Source organism: Anolis carolinensis, chromosome 1 (genome assembly GCF_035594765.1).
Source record: "Anolis carolinensis isolate JA03-04 chromosome 1, rAnoCar3.1.pri, whole genome shotgun sequence".
Lineage (NCBI taxonomy): Eukaryota > Metazoa > Chordata > Lepidosauria > Squamata > Dactyloidae > Anolis > Anolis carolinensis.
The window spans coordinates 163,384,333-163,404,081 of record NC_085841.1 but is presented as its reverse complement, the minus strand read 5'-3'; the positions used below and the strand labels follow the sequence as shown (position 1 = coordinate 163,404,081).

The 19,749-nt window shown below is 41.2% G+C and overlaps 1 protein-coding gene across 10 annotated transcripts in view; it reads left to right on the top strand.

The window, feature by feature from the left end:
* tasp1 (taspase 1) overlaps positions 1-19,749 on the top strand; it is a 135,048-nt gene that overhangs the window by 45,296 nt on the left and 70,003 nt on the right. For all 10 annotated transcript variants that reach the window (XM_062957830.1, XM_062957828.1, XM_062957836.1 and 7 more), the window contains exon 11: positions 15,626-15,736. In XM_062957830.1, the coding sequence (XP_062813900.1) occupies positions 15,626-15,736 (111 nt within the window). The remainder of the gene's footprint in view (positions 1-15,625; positions 15,737-19,749) is intronic.

Here is a 19,749-nt window from a genome sequence, read left to right as displayed (position 1 = left end):
TAGTGTTGTGAGTAGACAACACTTATAAGGCAAGTGGGCTTTTTCTCCCCTGTTTATATCCCTGAGCAGCTATGCTATTGCGGCAGAATACTGCCTGACTTTCTCCCAATTGCCTTTTGCATATGGCTTGCAGAAAGAGGGCTGGATTTTCATTTCTCCTAGTTCAATAGGAGTTGCTTTCATGTTTTAAAATTGAAAACGCGTGTTTTTCAGTGTGGTGTATGAATGTATCTGCCCTGTAATGCACCTGCTTCTAATTTCCTGACTTGAAAGGAGAGCCCATCAAAAGAAGCAGAAAAACAGTTTCTGTGTGACACGGCTCTGAAACCCCATGCTTTACTGAGGTTCTTTGCTATGCCATCTTGGTTCCATTGATAGACGACTCTGAGATGCAGGGCCTGAATAATAAGCAACATTGTACTTTATCCTATGCTGAAACCTTTAAAGACTCCTGTTGTGGTTACTTTAAACTTCAGCAATTTGCTAAGAGGAGACTGTTGTGTAGTTGCTGGCCTTTGTCACAAATGAAGAGCAGTATTTAGGGCAATAAAAGGTCATTAAACAAATAAAGATAGAGCTGCACTGGTAGCACTTGGAAGTTTAATGCTTTCAGCATTTTATTGTAAATTACTGAATATTGCCAGAATAGAACAATTATGTGTCCTTTAAAATATTTTGTGGCTAAATAATTGGGGCATATGGGGAAAGAGGCACAGGATAAATTTTGAAAATGGTGATATATTACACATGGTTGTAAAAGGGTTGCCTAGCTTTTTGCAAGAAATCAAAATATAATGAACAGCATAAAGCTACATGGTAAACAGGAAATATGCAACTTGATCACAGATTTTTTTTTCTTTTTTTAAATTAATTTTATTAGATTTTCAGAAATGTAACTTAAATCTAACAAACTGAAAAGTAAAAGAACTACATACTCTAAAATTTAAAAAATAAGTGAAATAAAAGAATCAAACACAAAAATACCCCTATATACTGTATATACTCAAAGATAAGCCATGTTTTTCAGCCCCGTTTTGAGCTAAAAAGCCTTCCTTGGCTTATAATGGGGTCAAGATCAAGCCAGGCAGCGGAGCCTGGAGGCTATTGCTTGCAACACATGATATATTTCTCTCTCATTGTACCCTCCCTTATCAGTTCGTTTACTTTTTCAAAGCCTCCTTCGCTCTTAACCAAGGGAATGTTTTGAAAAGGGAAAGGAGAGGGAGAGAAGCCCTTGCAAGCCAGAAAGAAGAATATCCATTAATCTTATAAAAGCATTTCCCCTGAAATATTTGTTAATCTTGCCTACAGATATACAGTAGAGTCTCACTTATCCAACATTCGCTTATCCAACGTTCTGGATTATCCAATGCATTTTTGTAGTCAATGTTTTCAATACATTGTGATATTTTGGTGCTAAATTCATAAATACAGTAATTTCTACGTAGCATTACTGTATATTGAACTAATTTATGTCAAATTTGTTGTATGACATGATGCTTTGGTGCTTAATTTGTAAAATCGTAGCCTAATTTGATGTTTAATTGGCTTCTCCTTAATCTCTCCTTATTATCCAACATATTTGCTTATTCAACATTCTGCTGGCCCGTTTATGTTGGATAAGTGAGACTCTACTGTATATGCATTTCCCCTGCACGCCTTTGCAATACCTATGTACCTATATATCTCTATTTATATACATTAATTTTATATGTGAACTTTCCCTTCATATGTTTTGTGGCCTTTGCAAATCCTATATACATATAGATATCTAGAGATTTCCCTGTACCTGTGTATCTGTATCTATATGTATACATTATTTTTATATATGAATTTTCCCCTCACATGTTTTCAAGTCTCTGCAAATTGTATATAGATATAATTATCTATATTAAGAGATATGTCTAGATAGATATGTCTTGCAAATATTATAGGGGGAAATGCACACACACACATATGAAGAAAGAGATATCTAGATAGATATAAAAATACATATATATTGCAGGAGGGAAATGCACATAGAGAGAGGATTTGCAAATGTTTCAGGGGAAAATACATATGTGAAATTAGTATATCTATATATATAAAAGAGTGATGGCATCACGGCAATTCACAAAACAACAAAAGTACAGGCCCCCCAACCTCAAAATTTGACAACACAACCCATCATCCACGCCTCAAGGTTGATACAACAAAAAGAAAAGAAAAATAAAGTCCTAATTAGAGGAAGAGCAATAATTTTTTTTATCCAATTGCTGCCAGTTTAGAGGGCTAATCTCTGCCCACTTGGTTGCCTAGCAACCAAGGGAAGGCCAGGTTTCAGTTAGGGGACAGGCAGATTTAGGCCTCACTTAGGCTTCTTCCACAGATTATCTAATTTGCACTGGATTATATGGCAGTGTAGACTCAAGGCCCTTCAACACAGCTATATAACCCATTTATAATCTTATATTATCTGCTTTGCACTGGATTATCTTGACTCCGCACTACCATATAATCCACTTCAGTGTGCATTTTATACAGCTGTGAATAAGGGGCCTCATATAATCCAGTTCTGAGCAGATAATATAAGATTAGAAATATACAGTAGAGTCTCACTTATCCAACGTAAACAGGCCGGCAGGATAAGTGAATATGTTGGATAATAAGAAGGGATTCAGGAAAAGCCAATTAAACATCAAATTAGGTAATCGTTATACAAATTAAGCACCAAAACATCATATTATACAACAAATTTGACAGAAAAAGTAGTTCCATGCGCAGTAATGCTATGTAGTATTTACAGTAGAGTCTCACTTATCCAACACTCGCTTATCCAACGTTCTGGATTATCCAACGCATTTTTGTAGTCAATGCTTTCAATATATCGTGATATTTTGGTGCTAAATTCATAAATACAGTAATTACTATATAGCATTACTGTGTACTGAACTACTTTTTCTGACAAATTTGTTGTCTAACATGATGTTTTGGTGCTTAATTTGTAAAATCATAACTTAATTTTATGTTTAATAGGGTTATCCTTAATTCCTCATTATCCAACATATTCGCTTATCCAACGTTCTGCCGGCCCGTTTATGTTGGATAAGTGAGACTCTACTGTACTGTATTTACAAATTTACCACTAAAATATCACAATGAATTTAAAACACTGACTACAAAAACATTGATTATGAAAAGGCAGACTGCGTTGGATAATCCAGAACATTGTATAAGCGAATGTTGGATAAGTGAGATTCTTCTTTAATATGAAATAATTACTGGGATAGAATAATGCAGAACAATATAATCTCTAAAACCAGGACAGTAAATAAACAGGGGAATTCCACACAGGAAACAATCAGGGCCAGCTAACACCTCCCAACCAAGTATTCCCATCATCAAAGTCTGGCAAATCCTGTTTCCTCGGGGCCACAGACAGTAGAAGCACATAAAATATCGCAAACAACATCACTCTGAAAACAAGGGTATTCCAGACAGGAAACAATCAGGGCCAGCTAACACCTCCCAACAAAAAATTCACTCAGGGAGGAAACAGCCAGGCTTTAAAGCTGCAAGGCCATTACATCCTAATCATTTTTCCTAATTGCAGCATTCATACTTGTCTCCAACAAACAAAAAAAACCAATCAGAAATATTGTATATTCACAACCTTTAGGAAATAATATCCCCTGATGGCGCAGCGTGTTAAAGCGCTGAGCTGCTGAACTTCTGGACTGAAAGGCCACAGGTTTGAATTGGGGGAGCGGAGAGAGCCCCCACTGTTAGCTCCAGCTTCTGCCAACCCAGAAGTTCGAAAACATGCAAATGTGAGTGCATCAATAGGTACTGCTCCGGCGGGAAGGTAACGCCGCTCCATGTAGTCATCCCACATGACCTTGGAGGAGTCTACGGACAACGCCGGCTCTTCGGCTTAGAAATGGAGATGAGCACCAACCTCCAGAGTAAGACACGACTGGACTTAATGTCTGGGGAAAACCTTTACCCTTGACCTTAACTACCACCAATTCCTCAATACTTTATTTCCCATACCACCATACTTCGCCACAGCAACGCGTGGCCAGGCACAGCTAGTATAATTATAAATTTGTATCTAGCTCTACATTGTTTATCTAGGCATTGAATGTTTGCCTGTTCCTATGTTGGAAGCTGGCCTGAGTCCCCATGGGGAGATAGGGTGGGATACAAATAAAGTATTATTATTATTATTATTATTATTATTATTATTATTATTATTATTATTACAAAGTTATTGTTGATATTATATTGTTTTTGTTCACCCTATTTTTCCACTTACACAGCTAGTTTACCTTTTTTCTTTGAAATATGGTAAATATTTAAAAAAACATTTAACCTACTGATGCCTCAATTAATGCAATATTATTGGTATCTGTTTTTATTTTGAAATTTACAAGTAAATGGTAGAAGCACAAAGTTGTGCCACGGAAGCATGTTTGGGGTAACAAAATGTGTGTTGGCCAGTGTAATAGCAAGGCAAAACCTGTACATTCACATGGAACAATAAAAAGGTCAACTTTAAAATGGTAGAAGCATGAAAATTGTGGCAAGGGGAGCCACAATGTGAAGAGGCAGAAGCATAATTTTCTTCATACTCTATTCATGCTAGCCTCCCTCTCTTGCTCTCTCCCTCTCTTCATGAAGCGAAACATACCAGAAATAAATACACAAAATCAACTAACCCAAAGTTCTGTAAAGTGGACAGCAATCTCCCAAAGCAGACAAGAGCATGAGGCATGGAGGCTGCTCCCTTGAAACCCTAAAGCCCTGTACTCTGGTGTTAGCTCTTAACCCAAAACACTGCTCTTATGTCAAAGCAAAACCTGGGCCGAGTGACCACTCTTAACTCAAAATGGTCTTAAGTTGGGATGCTCTAAAGTTGAGGTACCACTGTATACCATCAAGTACTCACCTTTCACAATCATGATTGTTTGACAGACCAAAAAAGTGTTTCAACTTGAAAATGTGTTATGGAAAGGATTTGGTTGTCCTCAGTGGAAGGGTATTTCCTAAGAGATCAGCAGTGCTGAAAAAGTCATTTTCTGGTTACCATTCAACTATCTCCCCTGATATAACCAGGGAAATATCTTACATGAAGGTCTTAATATCTAGTTAGGCTTTTATTTACTCAAGTCTCAAGGAACCAATGGGCTTACTGGTTAAACTACCACTCTGAATTGTATCCAGAGGTTTATATTTCCAATTGCTAGCACCTGCTACTATTAACTACTGTGTTTCAATTTCTGAAATGTTCAAGTACTAATCAAAAGCAGACCCACAGAGAAAACACCAATGCGTTCCAACAGGAGTAATAACAAGGTGTGGACAACATAAGCCAGGTATCGCCATACTTGAGAAACTTCAGCTGATAAACTAAAATGGTAAAAGATTGATCTTCATTAAATGCGGTGAACCTAATTCTTAGGGGTTAATGCAAGCCTGGACAGAAGAATATATCATTTATGTTATCAAAAGTAGCTCTTCTTCACTGCTTCCGTGTAGTATGGGTTGAGCTTCAAATTTTTATTCAGTTTGTATTGATTCCAAGAAGCAAGACTTCAGGTCTCAGCAGGACAATTATTAGTTGCATATATCAACCCCTCAACAGATGTTGCTGCCTGAAGCAAAGTACAGAATACCTGGCGCCTCCATTCTGTGTAAGGAACTTGAATTGTCTGGCAGTTGAACCGTTCTTTACAAAGGGCAGCTTGTGAGCTGCAATAAAATATTTTGCATGCTTCTAGTTTTGAGTATCTTGTGTGTAGCAAATGGTAACCGTGTCAGTTGAATCCATTTTAATTACAGAATGTTACAAATCAACATGTGAAAAAAAATCAAAGAGGGTGGTGGTGGTGAAATACTGATGTAAAGCACTGTATATGCAGTTAGCTGAGATTAGTTGATTGCATTTGGGGATTGAGATGTTTTTCATGTGCTGGTGATACCTGACTGTATCTACATCAAATGACTGAGGAAGAAGAGATGTGTGAAATTTTGACTGGACTATATACTGGGTAGGATGAGAACGAATTAACTGAAATGAATGATTAAACTGTGAAGCCTAACAGGATCATGACACTACGGCTAGATAATTTTCATTTCCAGGGAGCTGCTTTTCATCCTATTTAGATTGATTGTTTTCCTCCTGGAAGAGCAGATGCTCACTTTCGGTTACTCCTCGGTCTTTCATTGCTGCTTAAAGCATATCATAAGTTTTACTATTTTGGGCTGGTTCAACCAGCTATTTATGGACAGAGTCAACGTGGTTGCATTGACCTACCTTTTGGTAACCTCCCAGTGTATTACATTGCCTGCTCTAGAATTCATTCCTGAAACTTAATGCAAAACTTGGTGCTACAGTTCTCATTTGTTTAGATTGGTGGAGCCATATTATACCAATTCTAAAACGTATATTGGCTCTTTGCTTCTTAGTTCATTCCCAGTTGCTAGTGCTTGCTTTTAGGATATCCCTAAATTACATGAAAGCACTCATAGAATCATAGAATAGTAGAGTTGGAAGAGACCTCATGGGCCATCCCTGATGCATTAGAGCAAAGGACTATCTGTGGACAGTGCCAACAAAGAGAAAATAATGAGACAAGTGCAAAGAAGCCAGAATGGGCTAAGACTCAAAAGAGACATGCACAAGATGTGGAATAGGGGAGAAATCACCAAACAAGAATTCAAACAAATAACCAACTCCTGTAGGGAAAAGGTTTGCAAGGCTAAAGCACAAAATGAGCTCAGGCTTGCAGGGACATTCAAAACAATAAAAAAGGGCTTCTTTGCTTACGCTGGTAGAAAAAAGAACAAGGAGGCGATTGGGTCTCTGTGAGGAGAAGATGTTGACGGGATAGGGAAAAGGCAGAATTACTTAATTCATAGAATCATAGAATAGTAAAGTTGGAAGAGACCTCGTGGGCCATCCAGTCCAATCCCCTGCCAAGAAGCAGGAAAATCACGTTCAAAACACCCCCGACAGATGGCTATCCAGCCTCTACTTAAAAGCCTCCAAAGGAGGAGCCTCCACCACACTCCAGAGCAGAGAGTTCCATTGCCAAACAGCTTTCACAGTGAGGAATTTCTTCCTAGTGTTCAGGTGGAATCTCCTTTTCTGTAGTTTGAAGCCGTTGTTCCGCATCCTAGTCTCTAGGACAGCAGAAAACAAGCTTGCTCTCTCCTCCCTATGACTTCCCCTCACACATTTATACATAGCTATCATGTCTCCTCTCAGCCTTCTCTTCTGCAGGCTAAACATGCCTAGTTCTTTAAGCCTCTCCTCATAGCGCTTGTTCTCCAGACCCTTGATCATTTTAGTTGCCCTCCTCTGGACACATTCCAGCTTGTCAACATCTCCCTTCAATTGTGGTGCCCAGAATTGGACACAGCGTGATTCCTGGTGTGGTCTGACCAAGGCAGAATAGAGGGGGAGCATGACTTCTCTGGATCTAGACACTATACTCCTATTGATGCAGGCCAAAATCCCATTGCCTTTTTTAGCAGCCGGATCACAGTGTTGGCTCATGTTCAACTTGTTGTCCACAAGTATTCCAAGATCTTTTTCACATGTACTGTTGTCGATCCAGGCGTCCCCCATTCTGTATCTTTGCATTCCATTTTTTTCTGCCAAAGTGGAGTATCTTGCATTTTTCCCTGTTGAACTTTATTTTGTTAGTTTCGGCCCATCTCTCTTATCTGTCAAGATCATTTTGAATTCTGCTCCTGTCTTCTGGAGTGTTAGCTATCCCTCCCAGTTTGGTGTCATTTGCAAACTTGATGATCATGCCTTCTAACCCTTCATCTAAGTCGTTAATAAAGATGTTGAACAGAACCGGGCCCAGGACAGAGCCCTGTGGCACTCCACTCGTGACTTCTTTTCAAGATGAAGAAGACACATTGGTGAGCACCCTTTGGGTTCATTCGCTTAGCCAATTACAGATCCACCTAACTGTAGTTTTGTCTAGCCCACATTTTACTAGTTTGTTTGCCAGAAGGTTGTGGGGGACTTTGTTGAAGACCTTACTGAAATCCAGGTACGCTACATCCACAGCATTCCCTGTATCTATCCAACTCGTAACTCTGTCGAAAAAAGAGATCAGATTAGTCTGGCATGACTTGTTTTTGGTGAATCCATGTTGACTATTAGCAATGACTACATTTGTTTCTAAGTGATGATTGCCAGTGGTTCCGAAATAACTTCCGCTAGTTCCTTCAATACTCTTGGGTATAGCTGATCTAAGCAAATTCCTTATTTGCCTCAGTCTTCTTACAAAAAGAAAGTAGTCCTCAACCTCAGCAACATGAAATGGACAAAGGGTTAGGGGAAATCCAACCCCAAATAGGGAAACAAGTCGTCCAGGAATACCTGGCCGCTCTAAACGGATGCAAATCCCCAGGGCCAAATCAGCTATATCCAAGAGTATTGAAACAACTAGCGGAAGTCATTTCAGAACCACTGGCAATCATCTTTGAGAGTTCTTGGAGAATGGAAGAAGTCCCAGCAGATTGGAGAAGGGCAAATGTGATCTCTATCTTCAAGAAGGGAAAAAAGGGCAACCCAAATAATTACTGTCCAATTAGCCTCACATCGATACCGGGCAAGATTCTGGAAAAGATCATTAAGTAAGTGGTCTGCAAACACTTAGAAAGGAATGCAGTAATCACTAATAGTCAACACGGATTTATCAAATACAAGTCATGCCAGACTAATCTGATCTCCTTTTTCGATAGAATTACAAGCTGGGTAGATACAGGGAATGCTGTTGATATTCCAGTTAGGCCTTCGACAAGGTCCCCTATGACCTTCTGGCAAACAAACTAGTCAAATGTGGGCTAGGCAAAACTACGGTTAGGTGTATCTGTAATTGGCTAGGTGAACAAACCCAAAGGGTGATTCTCCTCAATGCTGCTTCTTCATCCTGGAAAGAAGTGATGAGTGGAGTGCCGCAGGATTCCGTCCTGGTCCTGGTACTGTTCAACATCTTTATTAATGCGTTAGATCAGTGTGGTCCAACCTGTGGCCCACGGGCTGCATGCGGCCCACCAATTCATTTTTGTTGGCTCTTACCCTTCTTACTGGAAAAGTATTTTAATTATGTAATTAAATATTAATATTTTATTTATTTATTTATTATTCAAACTTATATGCCGCCACTCCCCTAGGGCTCAGGGCGGCTTACAAGAACAGGCTAAAATCTAACATCTAATCTAAAATCTAATTACGTAATTCAATATTAATTATATAATTTATTTTCTTTCTGGAATGTCTCTGGCCCTCATATTCCTATACTAAAGTTTGATTGGCCCTTGGGTAACTAAAGGTTGGACCACACTAACTTAGATGAAGAGTTAGAAGGCATAATCATCAAGTTTGCAAACAACATCAAATTGGGAGGGATAGCCAATACTCCAGAAGACAGGAGCAGAATCCAAAATCATCTTAACTGGTTAGTGAGATGGGCTGAAACTAACAAAATGAAGTTCAACAGGGACAAATGCAAGATACTCCACTTACGGTAGGCAGAAAAAATGAAATGCAAAGTTACAGAATGGGGGATGCCTGTCTTGACAGCAATACGTATGAAAAAAAATCTTGGAGTCCTGATGGACAACAAGTTAAACATGTGCCAACACTGTGATGCAGCAGCTAAGAAAGCCAATGGGATTTTGGCCTGTGTAAATCAGACTATAGTGTCTAGATCCAGGGAAGTCATGCTCCCCCTCTATTCTGCCTTGGTCAGACCACACCTGGAATACTGTGTCCAGTCCTGGGCACCGCAATTGAAGGGAGATGTTGACATGCTGGAATGTGTCCAGAGGAGGGCAACTAAAATGATCAAGGGCATGAAGAACAAGCCTTATGAGGAGTGGCTGAAAGAGCTGGGCATGTTTAGCCTGCAGAAGAAAAAGCTGAGAGGAGACATGAGAGCCATGTATAAATATGTGAGGGAAAGTCATAGGGAGGAGAGAGCAAGCTTGTTTTCTGCTGTCCTAGAGACTAGGATGCAGAACAACGGCTTCAAACTACAGGAAAGGAGATTCCACCTGAACACTAGGAAGAAATTCCTCACTGTGAAAGCTGTTTGGCAATGGAACTCTCTGCTCTGGAGTGTGGTGGAGGCTCCTTCTTTGGAGGCTTTTAAGTAGAGGCTGGATAGCCATCTGTCGGGGGTGTTTTGAATGTGATTTTCCTGCTTCTTGGCAGGGGATTGGACTGGATGGCCCATGAGGTCTCTTCCAACTCTGATTCTATGACATAGTGGTCAATTCGTTCCCGTTGAGAAGTCTGCCAGGAGCATATGAATGCAACAGCACTCACTTGCACATGTTTTTCAGCAACTGATAATTAGAAGCATACTCCTTTTGATACTAGAGGTAATACACAGCCTACATAATACATAATTGAGGATGTATTATTGTGGCCAGATCTAAAATCTCCAGGAATTATTCAGCTTCACTGTGTAAGCACACTTCTAGCCAGTATTGAAATTTGGACTTCCAAGCTCAGGCTAGGTTCCAAGAGTATGCATAAGGCAAACCTGAGACTTCATGGAGAGTGTAATTCCATCCTGTACAAAAGCTGAATCCCTATTCCTTAATCTGCCTTTTGACTGACTAGAAGCAGCTTTGCCTTCTGTGGATTAAGTTTCAATTATTTGATCTCATTCAATCCATTTTGATAGTGGATACTGTTTCAGTATCAAAACAGCTTCATTTGAATGGACTGGAGAATAGGGAGAGAATTTGATATTTTCGGCATACTAGTGACGTGCAATCCCAGTGCTTTGGACAAGCTATCCCAGTGGTCTCACACATACATGACGATACACTTATTAATTTTTTTATTTATTTCCATTATTTCTATCCCACTCTTCTCACCTGAAGGAACCCAGGGCGGCTTACAAAACTGGCAGAATTCAATGCCAATACGCAACAATACAAAAGAATAAAACATAAGCAATTAAATACAAATTTAAAATACAGTAAAACCCCGCTAAATCGAGCCCCACTCGTCTGAGCGTCTTTGTAGACCGAGCCAAATTCCTCCCTCCCTCCCCTCACTCACCCCGTCAGATCCCGGTGCTGCTGGAACCCAGCCTGGTGAGTGAGTGAGTGATGGAGGGTGGGCTTGCTTTTTCGCTCCTCCGCCAGGCCGGGTGCCAGTGCTGCCGGCCCCAGCGTGGTGAAGGAGCCGAGGCATGGGCGGGTGGGTGAAGGAGGAAGGCCCCAAAAGTTCTCCTTGCTCACCCACTCGCTGGCTGACTCATCCGCCATGCTGGGTGCCAGTGCTGCTGGTCCCAGCATGGCGAGGGAGCCGAGGCACGGGTGGGTGGGTGAAAGAGGAGGGCTCCAAAAGTCCTCCTTGCTCACCCACTCGCTGGCTGGCTCCTCTGCCATGCTGGGTGCCAGTGCTGCCAGCCCCAGCATGGCAAGGGAGTCAAGGCACGGGCGGGTGGGTGAAGGAGGAGGGCCCAAAAGTCCTCCTCGCTCACCTACTCACTGGCTGGCTCCTCCGCCATGCTGGGCGCCGGTGCTGCCAGCCCCAGCATGGTGGGGGAGCCGAGGCATGGGCGGGCAGGTGAAGGAGGAGGGCCCCAAAGTTCCTTTTCGCTCACCTGCTGGCTGGCTGGCTAGGTGCTCCATGCTGGGAGAGTTTTCCTCTCCCTTCGGCGGGCGCTTGGACCCAGGGAAGCGCCTGGGCCTGGTAATTCGAGTTATCTGGGTAAACCGAGCTGAGGTCTGCCCGTTTAACTCAAATTACAGAGGTTCTACTGTAATACAAAATACTTGAGCCATTCATCCACAAAACATTGTACATAAACCTTAGTCCAGCCTGAGTCGAAGCCAACAAAACTTATTCTTTGAATGCTTGTTCGCATAGCCAGGTCTTCACTTTCTTTCAAAAACTCAAAAGGGATGGAGCCTGCCGGATGTCACTAGCGAGGGAGTTCCACAGCTGGGGAGCCACCACTGAGAAGGCCCTGTCTCTCGTCCCCGCCAGCTGCACCTGTGAGGCTGGCGGTACCGAGAGCTGGGCCTCCTCCGAAGATCTCAAATTACGTGGTAGGTCATAGTGGGTGACACGTTCGGACAAGTAAGCTGGGCCAGAACCATTTAGAGCTTTATAGGCTAAAGCCAGCACTTTGAATCGTGGTCGGTAGCTAATCGGCAGCCAGTGGAGCTGACGTAACAGAGGAGTAGTGTGCTCCCTGTACACCGCTCCGGTTAACAACCTGGCTGCCTCCCATTGGACTAATTGAAGTTTCCGAATAGTCTTCAAAGGCAGCCCCATGTAGAGTGCATTGCAGTAGTCTAATCGGGATGTAACAAGAGCATGGACCACTGTGGCCAAGTCCGGCTTCTCAAGGTACGGATGCAGCTGGCGCACAAGTTTTAGCTGTGCGAAGGCTCCCCTAGCCACTGCCGAGACCTGGGGTTCCAGGCTTAATGATGAGTCTAGGATCACCCCCAGACTGCGAACCTGCGCCTTCAGGGGGAGTGTGACCCCATCGAGCACAAGTTGTAATTCAATACCCTGTTTGGCCTTCCGACTGACCAGGAGGACCTCTGTCTTGTCTGGATTCAGTTTCAATTTGTTGGCCCTCATCCAGTCCGACACAGCTGCCAAGCACTGGTTCAGGACCTGGACAGCCCCTTAGTGATAGGTGGAAAGGAGTGACAGAGTTGGACATCATCTGCATAGAAATAACACCACATTCCGAAACTCCTGATGATCTCTCCTAGCGGTTTCATGTAAATGTTAAACAACATGGGGGACAATACAGAGCCCTGCGGGACCCCACAAGACAATGGTTGTGGTGCCAAGCAGGAGTCCCTCAGTGACACCATCTGGGACTGACCCTTCAGGAAAGAGTGGAGCCACTGCAAAGCAGTACCTCCAAGCCCCATCCCCATGAGGTGTCCCAGAAGGATACCATGGTCAACGGTACCGAAGGCCGCTGTGAGGTCCAGCAGAACCAGCAGGGACACACTCCCCCATCTAGCTCCTGGCGAAGATTATCAACTAAGGCGACCAAGGCTGTCTCGGTACCATGCCTTGGCCTAAAGTCAGACTGCGCCTGATCTAGAAAATCTGTTCTCCAAGAATGTCTGGGGTTGTGAGGCAACCACACGTTCCACGACCTTGCCCAGAAAGGGGAGATTGGAAATAGGCCGAAAGTTACCGAATTGAGTGGGGTCCAGTGATGGCTTCTTCAACAGCGGTTTGATCACAGCCGTTTTTAGGCTTGCTGGAAACTTGCCTTCCCGAAGGGAGGCATTCACCACCACCTTCACCCACTCAGCCAAACCCCCTCTGGCTTCCCTCACCAGCCAGGAGGGGCAGGGGTCTAGGATGCATGTGGTTGGTCTTGCCTCTCCAAGGATCTTGTCCACTTCCTCAAGCTCAACCAATTGAAATGAATCCATCAAAACTGGACAAGCAGATGCTTGTGCTACATCCTCAGAGTCTGCCGTTAATATGGTGTGACATGCAGTGCTTTGATAATTTAATTGCATTATTACCCACCTTTTGGAGATTTATGTTTTATTTACATATTAACCTAAATTGAACTTTACTACCCAGAACTTTTTTCAGAACAGGCATTATTTTAAAATAATTGAAACATTGAAACAGATTGAAACATTGTAAATATTCTGTTATCTTTCTAAATCTCTCAATAAATAAATAAATACATAAATAAAATAAGTATCTTCCCTGACTGCATTTTCTGAGCTGTCCTTGACCTTCCCAGGGGCATTTTACTGTTGCTTATTTGTGTTATTTTTATTGTATTTAATATACATTTGTAGTTATTATATATTTATAATTTAACTGTATTCTTATTTTGTCTGTTAGCTGCCCTGAATGTCTATGAGCACAGAAGGGTATAAATTGATATCATTACTCACATAAATTCCATGGCTAGACCTTAGTAGTATGGAATCATTGAATCAATTGCTTCACTGTAAGTCACTTATATAAATCCCAGTAATTCATTGACGACTGTAGCCAAAATTAGCAACTAGATATGGGCCATTTGAGAAATAGAATGGAAAAGGCTACCAGAAGAGGATGTCTGAAAAAATATTTTTAAAGAAACGTAGTTTTCTAATATGCATGATCCTTTTGGAACCTCACCTTCTGATCTCACAACAACAATTTATATTTAAATGATACTAAGAGGAGGGAACAGGTATTGTTGATGCTGATATATGTTATATGATACCCGTTATAGATATTACATTCTTCCTTGTCTTAAAAGGAACTTTTTTGGAACTTCTTTAAATTCAGAGGAAGAAAAATATATGGCAATAACCTGTTAGGCGTCTAGATAAAACCATTTTGACTAGATCTCATTTAGGTACCATTGAAAAAACATCTCTCTTTCAAAACCAAGTAACTTCTGCTGGTAATTTCCTTCTTTTTAACATATTGGCAAAAGTACCTGTCCTATTATAGAATAGGAACCCATTAGTTACAACCTTTATACAGGTAAATTGTCCTCTTCTTCTGACAAGTTTCTGGGCTCAATTCAAGGTGCAGGTTATTACCTATAAAACCCTATACGCTTTAGGTTCAACCTATCTTCGTGACCCATCTCTTTCTACGAACTGATGCGGGCTCTGAGATTGACAGAGGAAGCCCTTCTCTCGGCCCCACCACTGTCTCAAGTGAGGTTTGTGAGGACGAGAGACAGGGCCTTCTGGGTGGTGTCACCCGGCTCTGGAATGCCCTCCCAAAAGAGATTAGATTAGCCCCCCACCCTTCAATCCTTCCATTCCAACCTGAAAACATGGATTTTCAGACAGGCCTTTGACCTTGAGTAGGCTGAATGGAACTGTATGAAGCTGACACTTGGCACTTTTGTGAATTGACAGCAGTTAGTTTGATCTACTGTTGTTTTAAAATTGTATTATTTTGATTTTATGCTGTATGTGCTGACAGGGGTTGTTGTTATAATTTTATGTGACTTGTTTTATACTTTTGTACAGTTTTTAACTGCTGTATGTTATATGTGCACCCTGGAGTTCCTTGTAAGCCAGCCCAAGTCCCTTCAGGGAGATGGTGGCAGGATATAAATAAAGATTATTATTATTATTATTATTATTATTATTATTATTATTCCTCGTTTTTCTCTCTCTCGGTGGTTTCACTGTGCCCACATAGTGATTGTTCAAAGCACTCCTTAAATTTCTCATTGGATTTATCAAAACTAAGAGCAAAAAAGATAATCATAAACACTATTTCATCCAGCTGCTGGTAAAGTCAGAGGATGTATTCCTCCTGCCTAGCTATGTTCTCCAGTGCCTTAAAATCTGCCAATAAACTTGGAAATGAATGCACTGGATGCAAACATTTGCTTGAGCATAACCCTCATTATTTGTATTTGAAATAACCCCTATTATATTGTGGAGAACAACCCTGAACGCCTAAATGTTCTTTCTGTAATAATACTTTGCATGGTTTAATGCAATGAACAGGGGAGTGGGGGTGGATTTAAAGAGGGAAAATTTGCGGGAAAAGCACCCCCCCCCCCCAAATTAAGATAGCTCAGTGTTAACTGCATATTTATGTTAACTATACTTTGTGGTCTGTTTAACATAGGTTGTGGAGAGCATCTTGTGCGGACCTTATTGGCCAGGGAATGTTCGTGTGCTTTGCAAAATGAAGATGCTCATCAAGCTCTGTTGGAAACTATGCAAAACAAGTTTATTAGTAAGTGCACCATTTGTTCTCACATTGCTGTGTCTTCCTAGATATCACATGGAAACTAACTTCATTCTCTTCCTGGCACAGTTTTCCTCTGTGTCTCTGCACCCTCTCCAGCATCATATTTTGGTTTTGATCTGTCATTGATGTACATATTTATAGACACCGACACACGCTTTGAAAATAGTTCTGCACTAATTATTGATAAAAAATATATTAAAAATTGCCCTTTTTATTATATTACATCAGTTCTTGTGTAATATAGTGTACCTGATGCATGGATTCTGATTCATGAAAACATAAGCTCTGATTAAATTATAATCTTTAACAATAAAGCTCTTTGTTGTTGGAGCAAAACTGCTTCTGGTACCTCTGAGAATCAAGTGGCATAAAAGTAGATATAGCCTATACACCACATAGTATTAAATGGTTTGGGAAATTACTGGACCTTTGCTCTCAATTTGTGTGTGTATGTGTGTTTGCATGTATCAACATGCACATGTTTCTGCTTCCTGGATAAATTATTGGACTGAGGAACCAATACAATAAATAGGACCTACATGGGAACATAATAAAAGCTCTTCTAGGTCAAACCAAAGGGTTATCTATGTTCCCCACAATGTGGCTGGATGCCAATGGAGGTACAAACCAAAAACGTTCAATTTATGAATATTCGTTTTCTAGAAAAAAAATTAAAAGGCAAATATTTTTAAATTTCCTGGCTTGGAGTTGGAAACTTTAAATACAAATATTAATGGCAAACATGTATGAACAACATTTTTGCAGATTTAATTATATATTTCACAAGTAGTAATAGCTGCAAATGTAGTCTTCAAAGAGTGAGTTGTCTTAATAACAGTTCTTCTCCAATCGGTTCTTAGTATAATGTGTGAAAGAGAAATATACAGGAACTTTTATGGAGTTGTTGTTTATTCATTGAGTCGCTTCCAACTCATCCTCACCTCATAGACCAGTCCATGCCAGAGCTCCCTGTCAGCCGTCGCCGCCCCCAATTCCTTCAAGGTCAAGCCAGTCACTTCAAGTCTACCATTCATCCATCTCGCCCTTGATCGGCCTCTCTTTTTCCTTCCATTTTCCCCAGCATCACGATCTTTTCCAAGCTTTTCTGTCTTCTCATTATGTGGTGAAAGTACTTCATCTTTGCTTCTAATATCCTTCCCTCCAGTGAGCAGCTGGGCATTATTTCCTGAAGTATGGACTAGTTGGATCTTCTTGCAGTCCAAGGGACTCAGAATTTTCTTCCAACACCACAGTTCGAAAGCATCTATCTTCCTTTGCTCCATCTGCCTTATGGTCCAGCTCTCGCATCCATAGGTTACTGTGGGAAATATCATTGCTTTAACTATGCGGACCTTCGTTGCCAGTGTGATGTCTCTGCTCTTCACTATTTTGTCAAGGTTGGCCATTGCTCTCCTCCCAAGAAGTAAACGTCTTCTGATTTCCTAGCTGCAGCCTGCATCTGCAGTGATCTTCGCGCCTAGAAATATAAAGTCAGTCACTGCCTTCGTGTTTTCTCCCTCTATTTGCCAGTTATGAATCAGTCTGGTTGCCATAATCTTGGTTTTCTTTATGTTTAACTGCAACCCAGCTTTTGCACTTTCTTCTTTCATCTCGGTGATAAGGCTCCTCAGCTCCTCCTCACTTTCAGCCATCAGAGTGGTATCATCTGCATATCTAAGGTTGTTAATGTTTCTTCCAACAATTTTAACTCCAGCCTTGGATTCGTCAAGCCCTGCACGTCGCATGATGTGTTCTGCGTACAAGTTGAATAGGGCGGGTGAAAGTATGCAGCCCTGCTATACGCCTTTCCCAATCTTGAACCAGTCTGTTGTTCCGTGGTCTGTTCTTACTGTGGCTACTTGGTCTTTGTACAAATTTCTCAGGAGACAGACAAGGTGACTTGGTATCCCCATACCACCAAGAACTTGCCACAGTTTATTATGATACACACAGTCGAAGGCTTTAGAATAGTCAATAAAACAGAAATAGGTGTTTTTCTGAAACTCGCTAGCTTCCTCCATCATCCAGCGGATATTCGCAATTTGGTCTGCTTTTTCTAAACCCAGCTTGGACATTTGGCAACTCTCGCTTGATGTATTGCTGGAGTCTACCTTGCAGGATCTTGAACATTACCTTACTGCCATGTGAAATAAGTGCCACTGTATGAAAGTATGAGCATTCTTTAGCATTTCCCTTTTTTGGTATGGGGATAATAAATTGATTTTTTCCAATCTGATGGCCATTTTTGTGTTTCCCATATTTGCTGGCATATGGCATGCATCACCTTGACAGCGTCATCTCAGCTGGGATCCTGTCGTCTCCTGCTGCCTTTTTATTAACAATGCTTCTTAAGGCCCATTCAACCTCACTCCTTAGGATGTCTGGTTCGAATTCACTCACCACACCGTCAAAGCTATCTTCTATATTATTATCCTTCCTGTACAGTTTGTATATTCTGTATATTCTTGCCACCTTTTCTTGATCTCTTCAGCTTCTGTTGGGTCCTTGCCATCTTTATTTTTGATCATGCCCATTTTTGCCTGAAATTTACCTACGATGTTTCTAATTTTCTGGAAGAGATCTCTTGTCCTTCCTTTTCTATTGTCTTCTTCCACTTCTATGCCTTGCTTATTTAAAAATAGTTCCTTGTCTCTTCTGGCTAACCTCTGGAATTGTGCATTTAATTGGGCATATCTCCCCCTCACTGTTTCCTTTCCTCTTCTTTTTTGGGCTACTTCCAGTGTCACAACAGACAACCATCTTGGGTTCTTGGTTTTCTTTTTCTTTGGGACGTACTTTGTTGCCGTTTCCTGAACAATGTTGTGAACCTCTGTCTATAGTTCTTCTGGGACTCTATTTCTTAAATATTAAGTCCCTGAAATCTATTCTTCACCTCCACTGCATATTCACTAGGAATATTTGTGAGATCATATCTAACTGGTCTGTGTATTTTCCCCAATCTCTTTAGTCTGGTTTGTGTGCCATTCCCTTTGCATCCTAGAGTCATAAAGAGACCTCGTGGGCCACCCAGTCCAACCCCCTGCCAAGAAGCAGGAAAATTGCATTCAAAGCACCCCCGACAGATGGCCATCCAGCCTCTACTTAAAAACCTCCAAAGAAGAATCTTCCACCACATTCTGGGGAAGAGTTCCACTGCTGAACAGCCCTCACAGTGAGGAAATTCTTCCTCATTTTCAGGTAGAATCTCCTTTCCTGTCATTTGAAGCCGATGTTCCGTGTCCTAGTCTCCAGGGCAGCAGAAAACAAGCTTGAGACATGGTTCCTTTTTTCTCTCTTCCATCTTTCTACTTTTCCACTTATTTATCCCCATCCTCTTTATTATGTGTGCAAAAGTATGTGTGGACATATCACTGTAAATAAAGAACAACACTCAAAAACGGAAATTTCCGACAAGAAACAATCAGGGCAACCTAATCACCTCTCAACAAAGGATTCCCCCAGACAGGAAGCAGCCAAGATTTGAAGCTGCAAGACTATTCAATTGTAATCAAGGCGAACATTTACACTTGCCTCAAACAGACAACAGTTCTTTCTCCCACCCTGGACCTTCCACAGATGTATAAACCCCACTTGCCTAGTTTCCAACAAATCTCACAACCTCTGAGGATGCCTGCCATAGATGTGGGTGAAATGTCAGAAGAGAATGCTTCTGGAACATGGCCATACAGCGTGGAAAACCCATAGCAACCCATATCACTGCAGTTTAAAATGTAAAACTTTTGCAAATGCATAATAAACAAGGATGTTTATATAACATTGAAATTGTGAGGAGACTGCAGATAAAGGGGAACATAGACATAGTGTTATCAGTATAATTGCTTAATAGGCAGGAAAGGACTGTTTGAAAGAGTGTGAAGTTTAGTTAGGGAAATTATCTTTCATATTTGAAAAAGATATTTTATTTAAATGCTTGAGGTTTGGTTCTGGAAAGATGAGTTCATATTTGGAACAGTGTTTATATATTTATATATATGTGT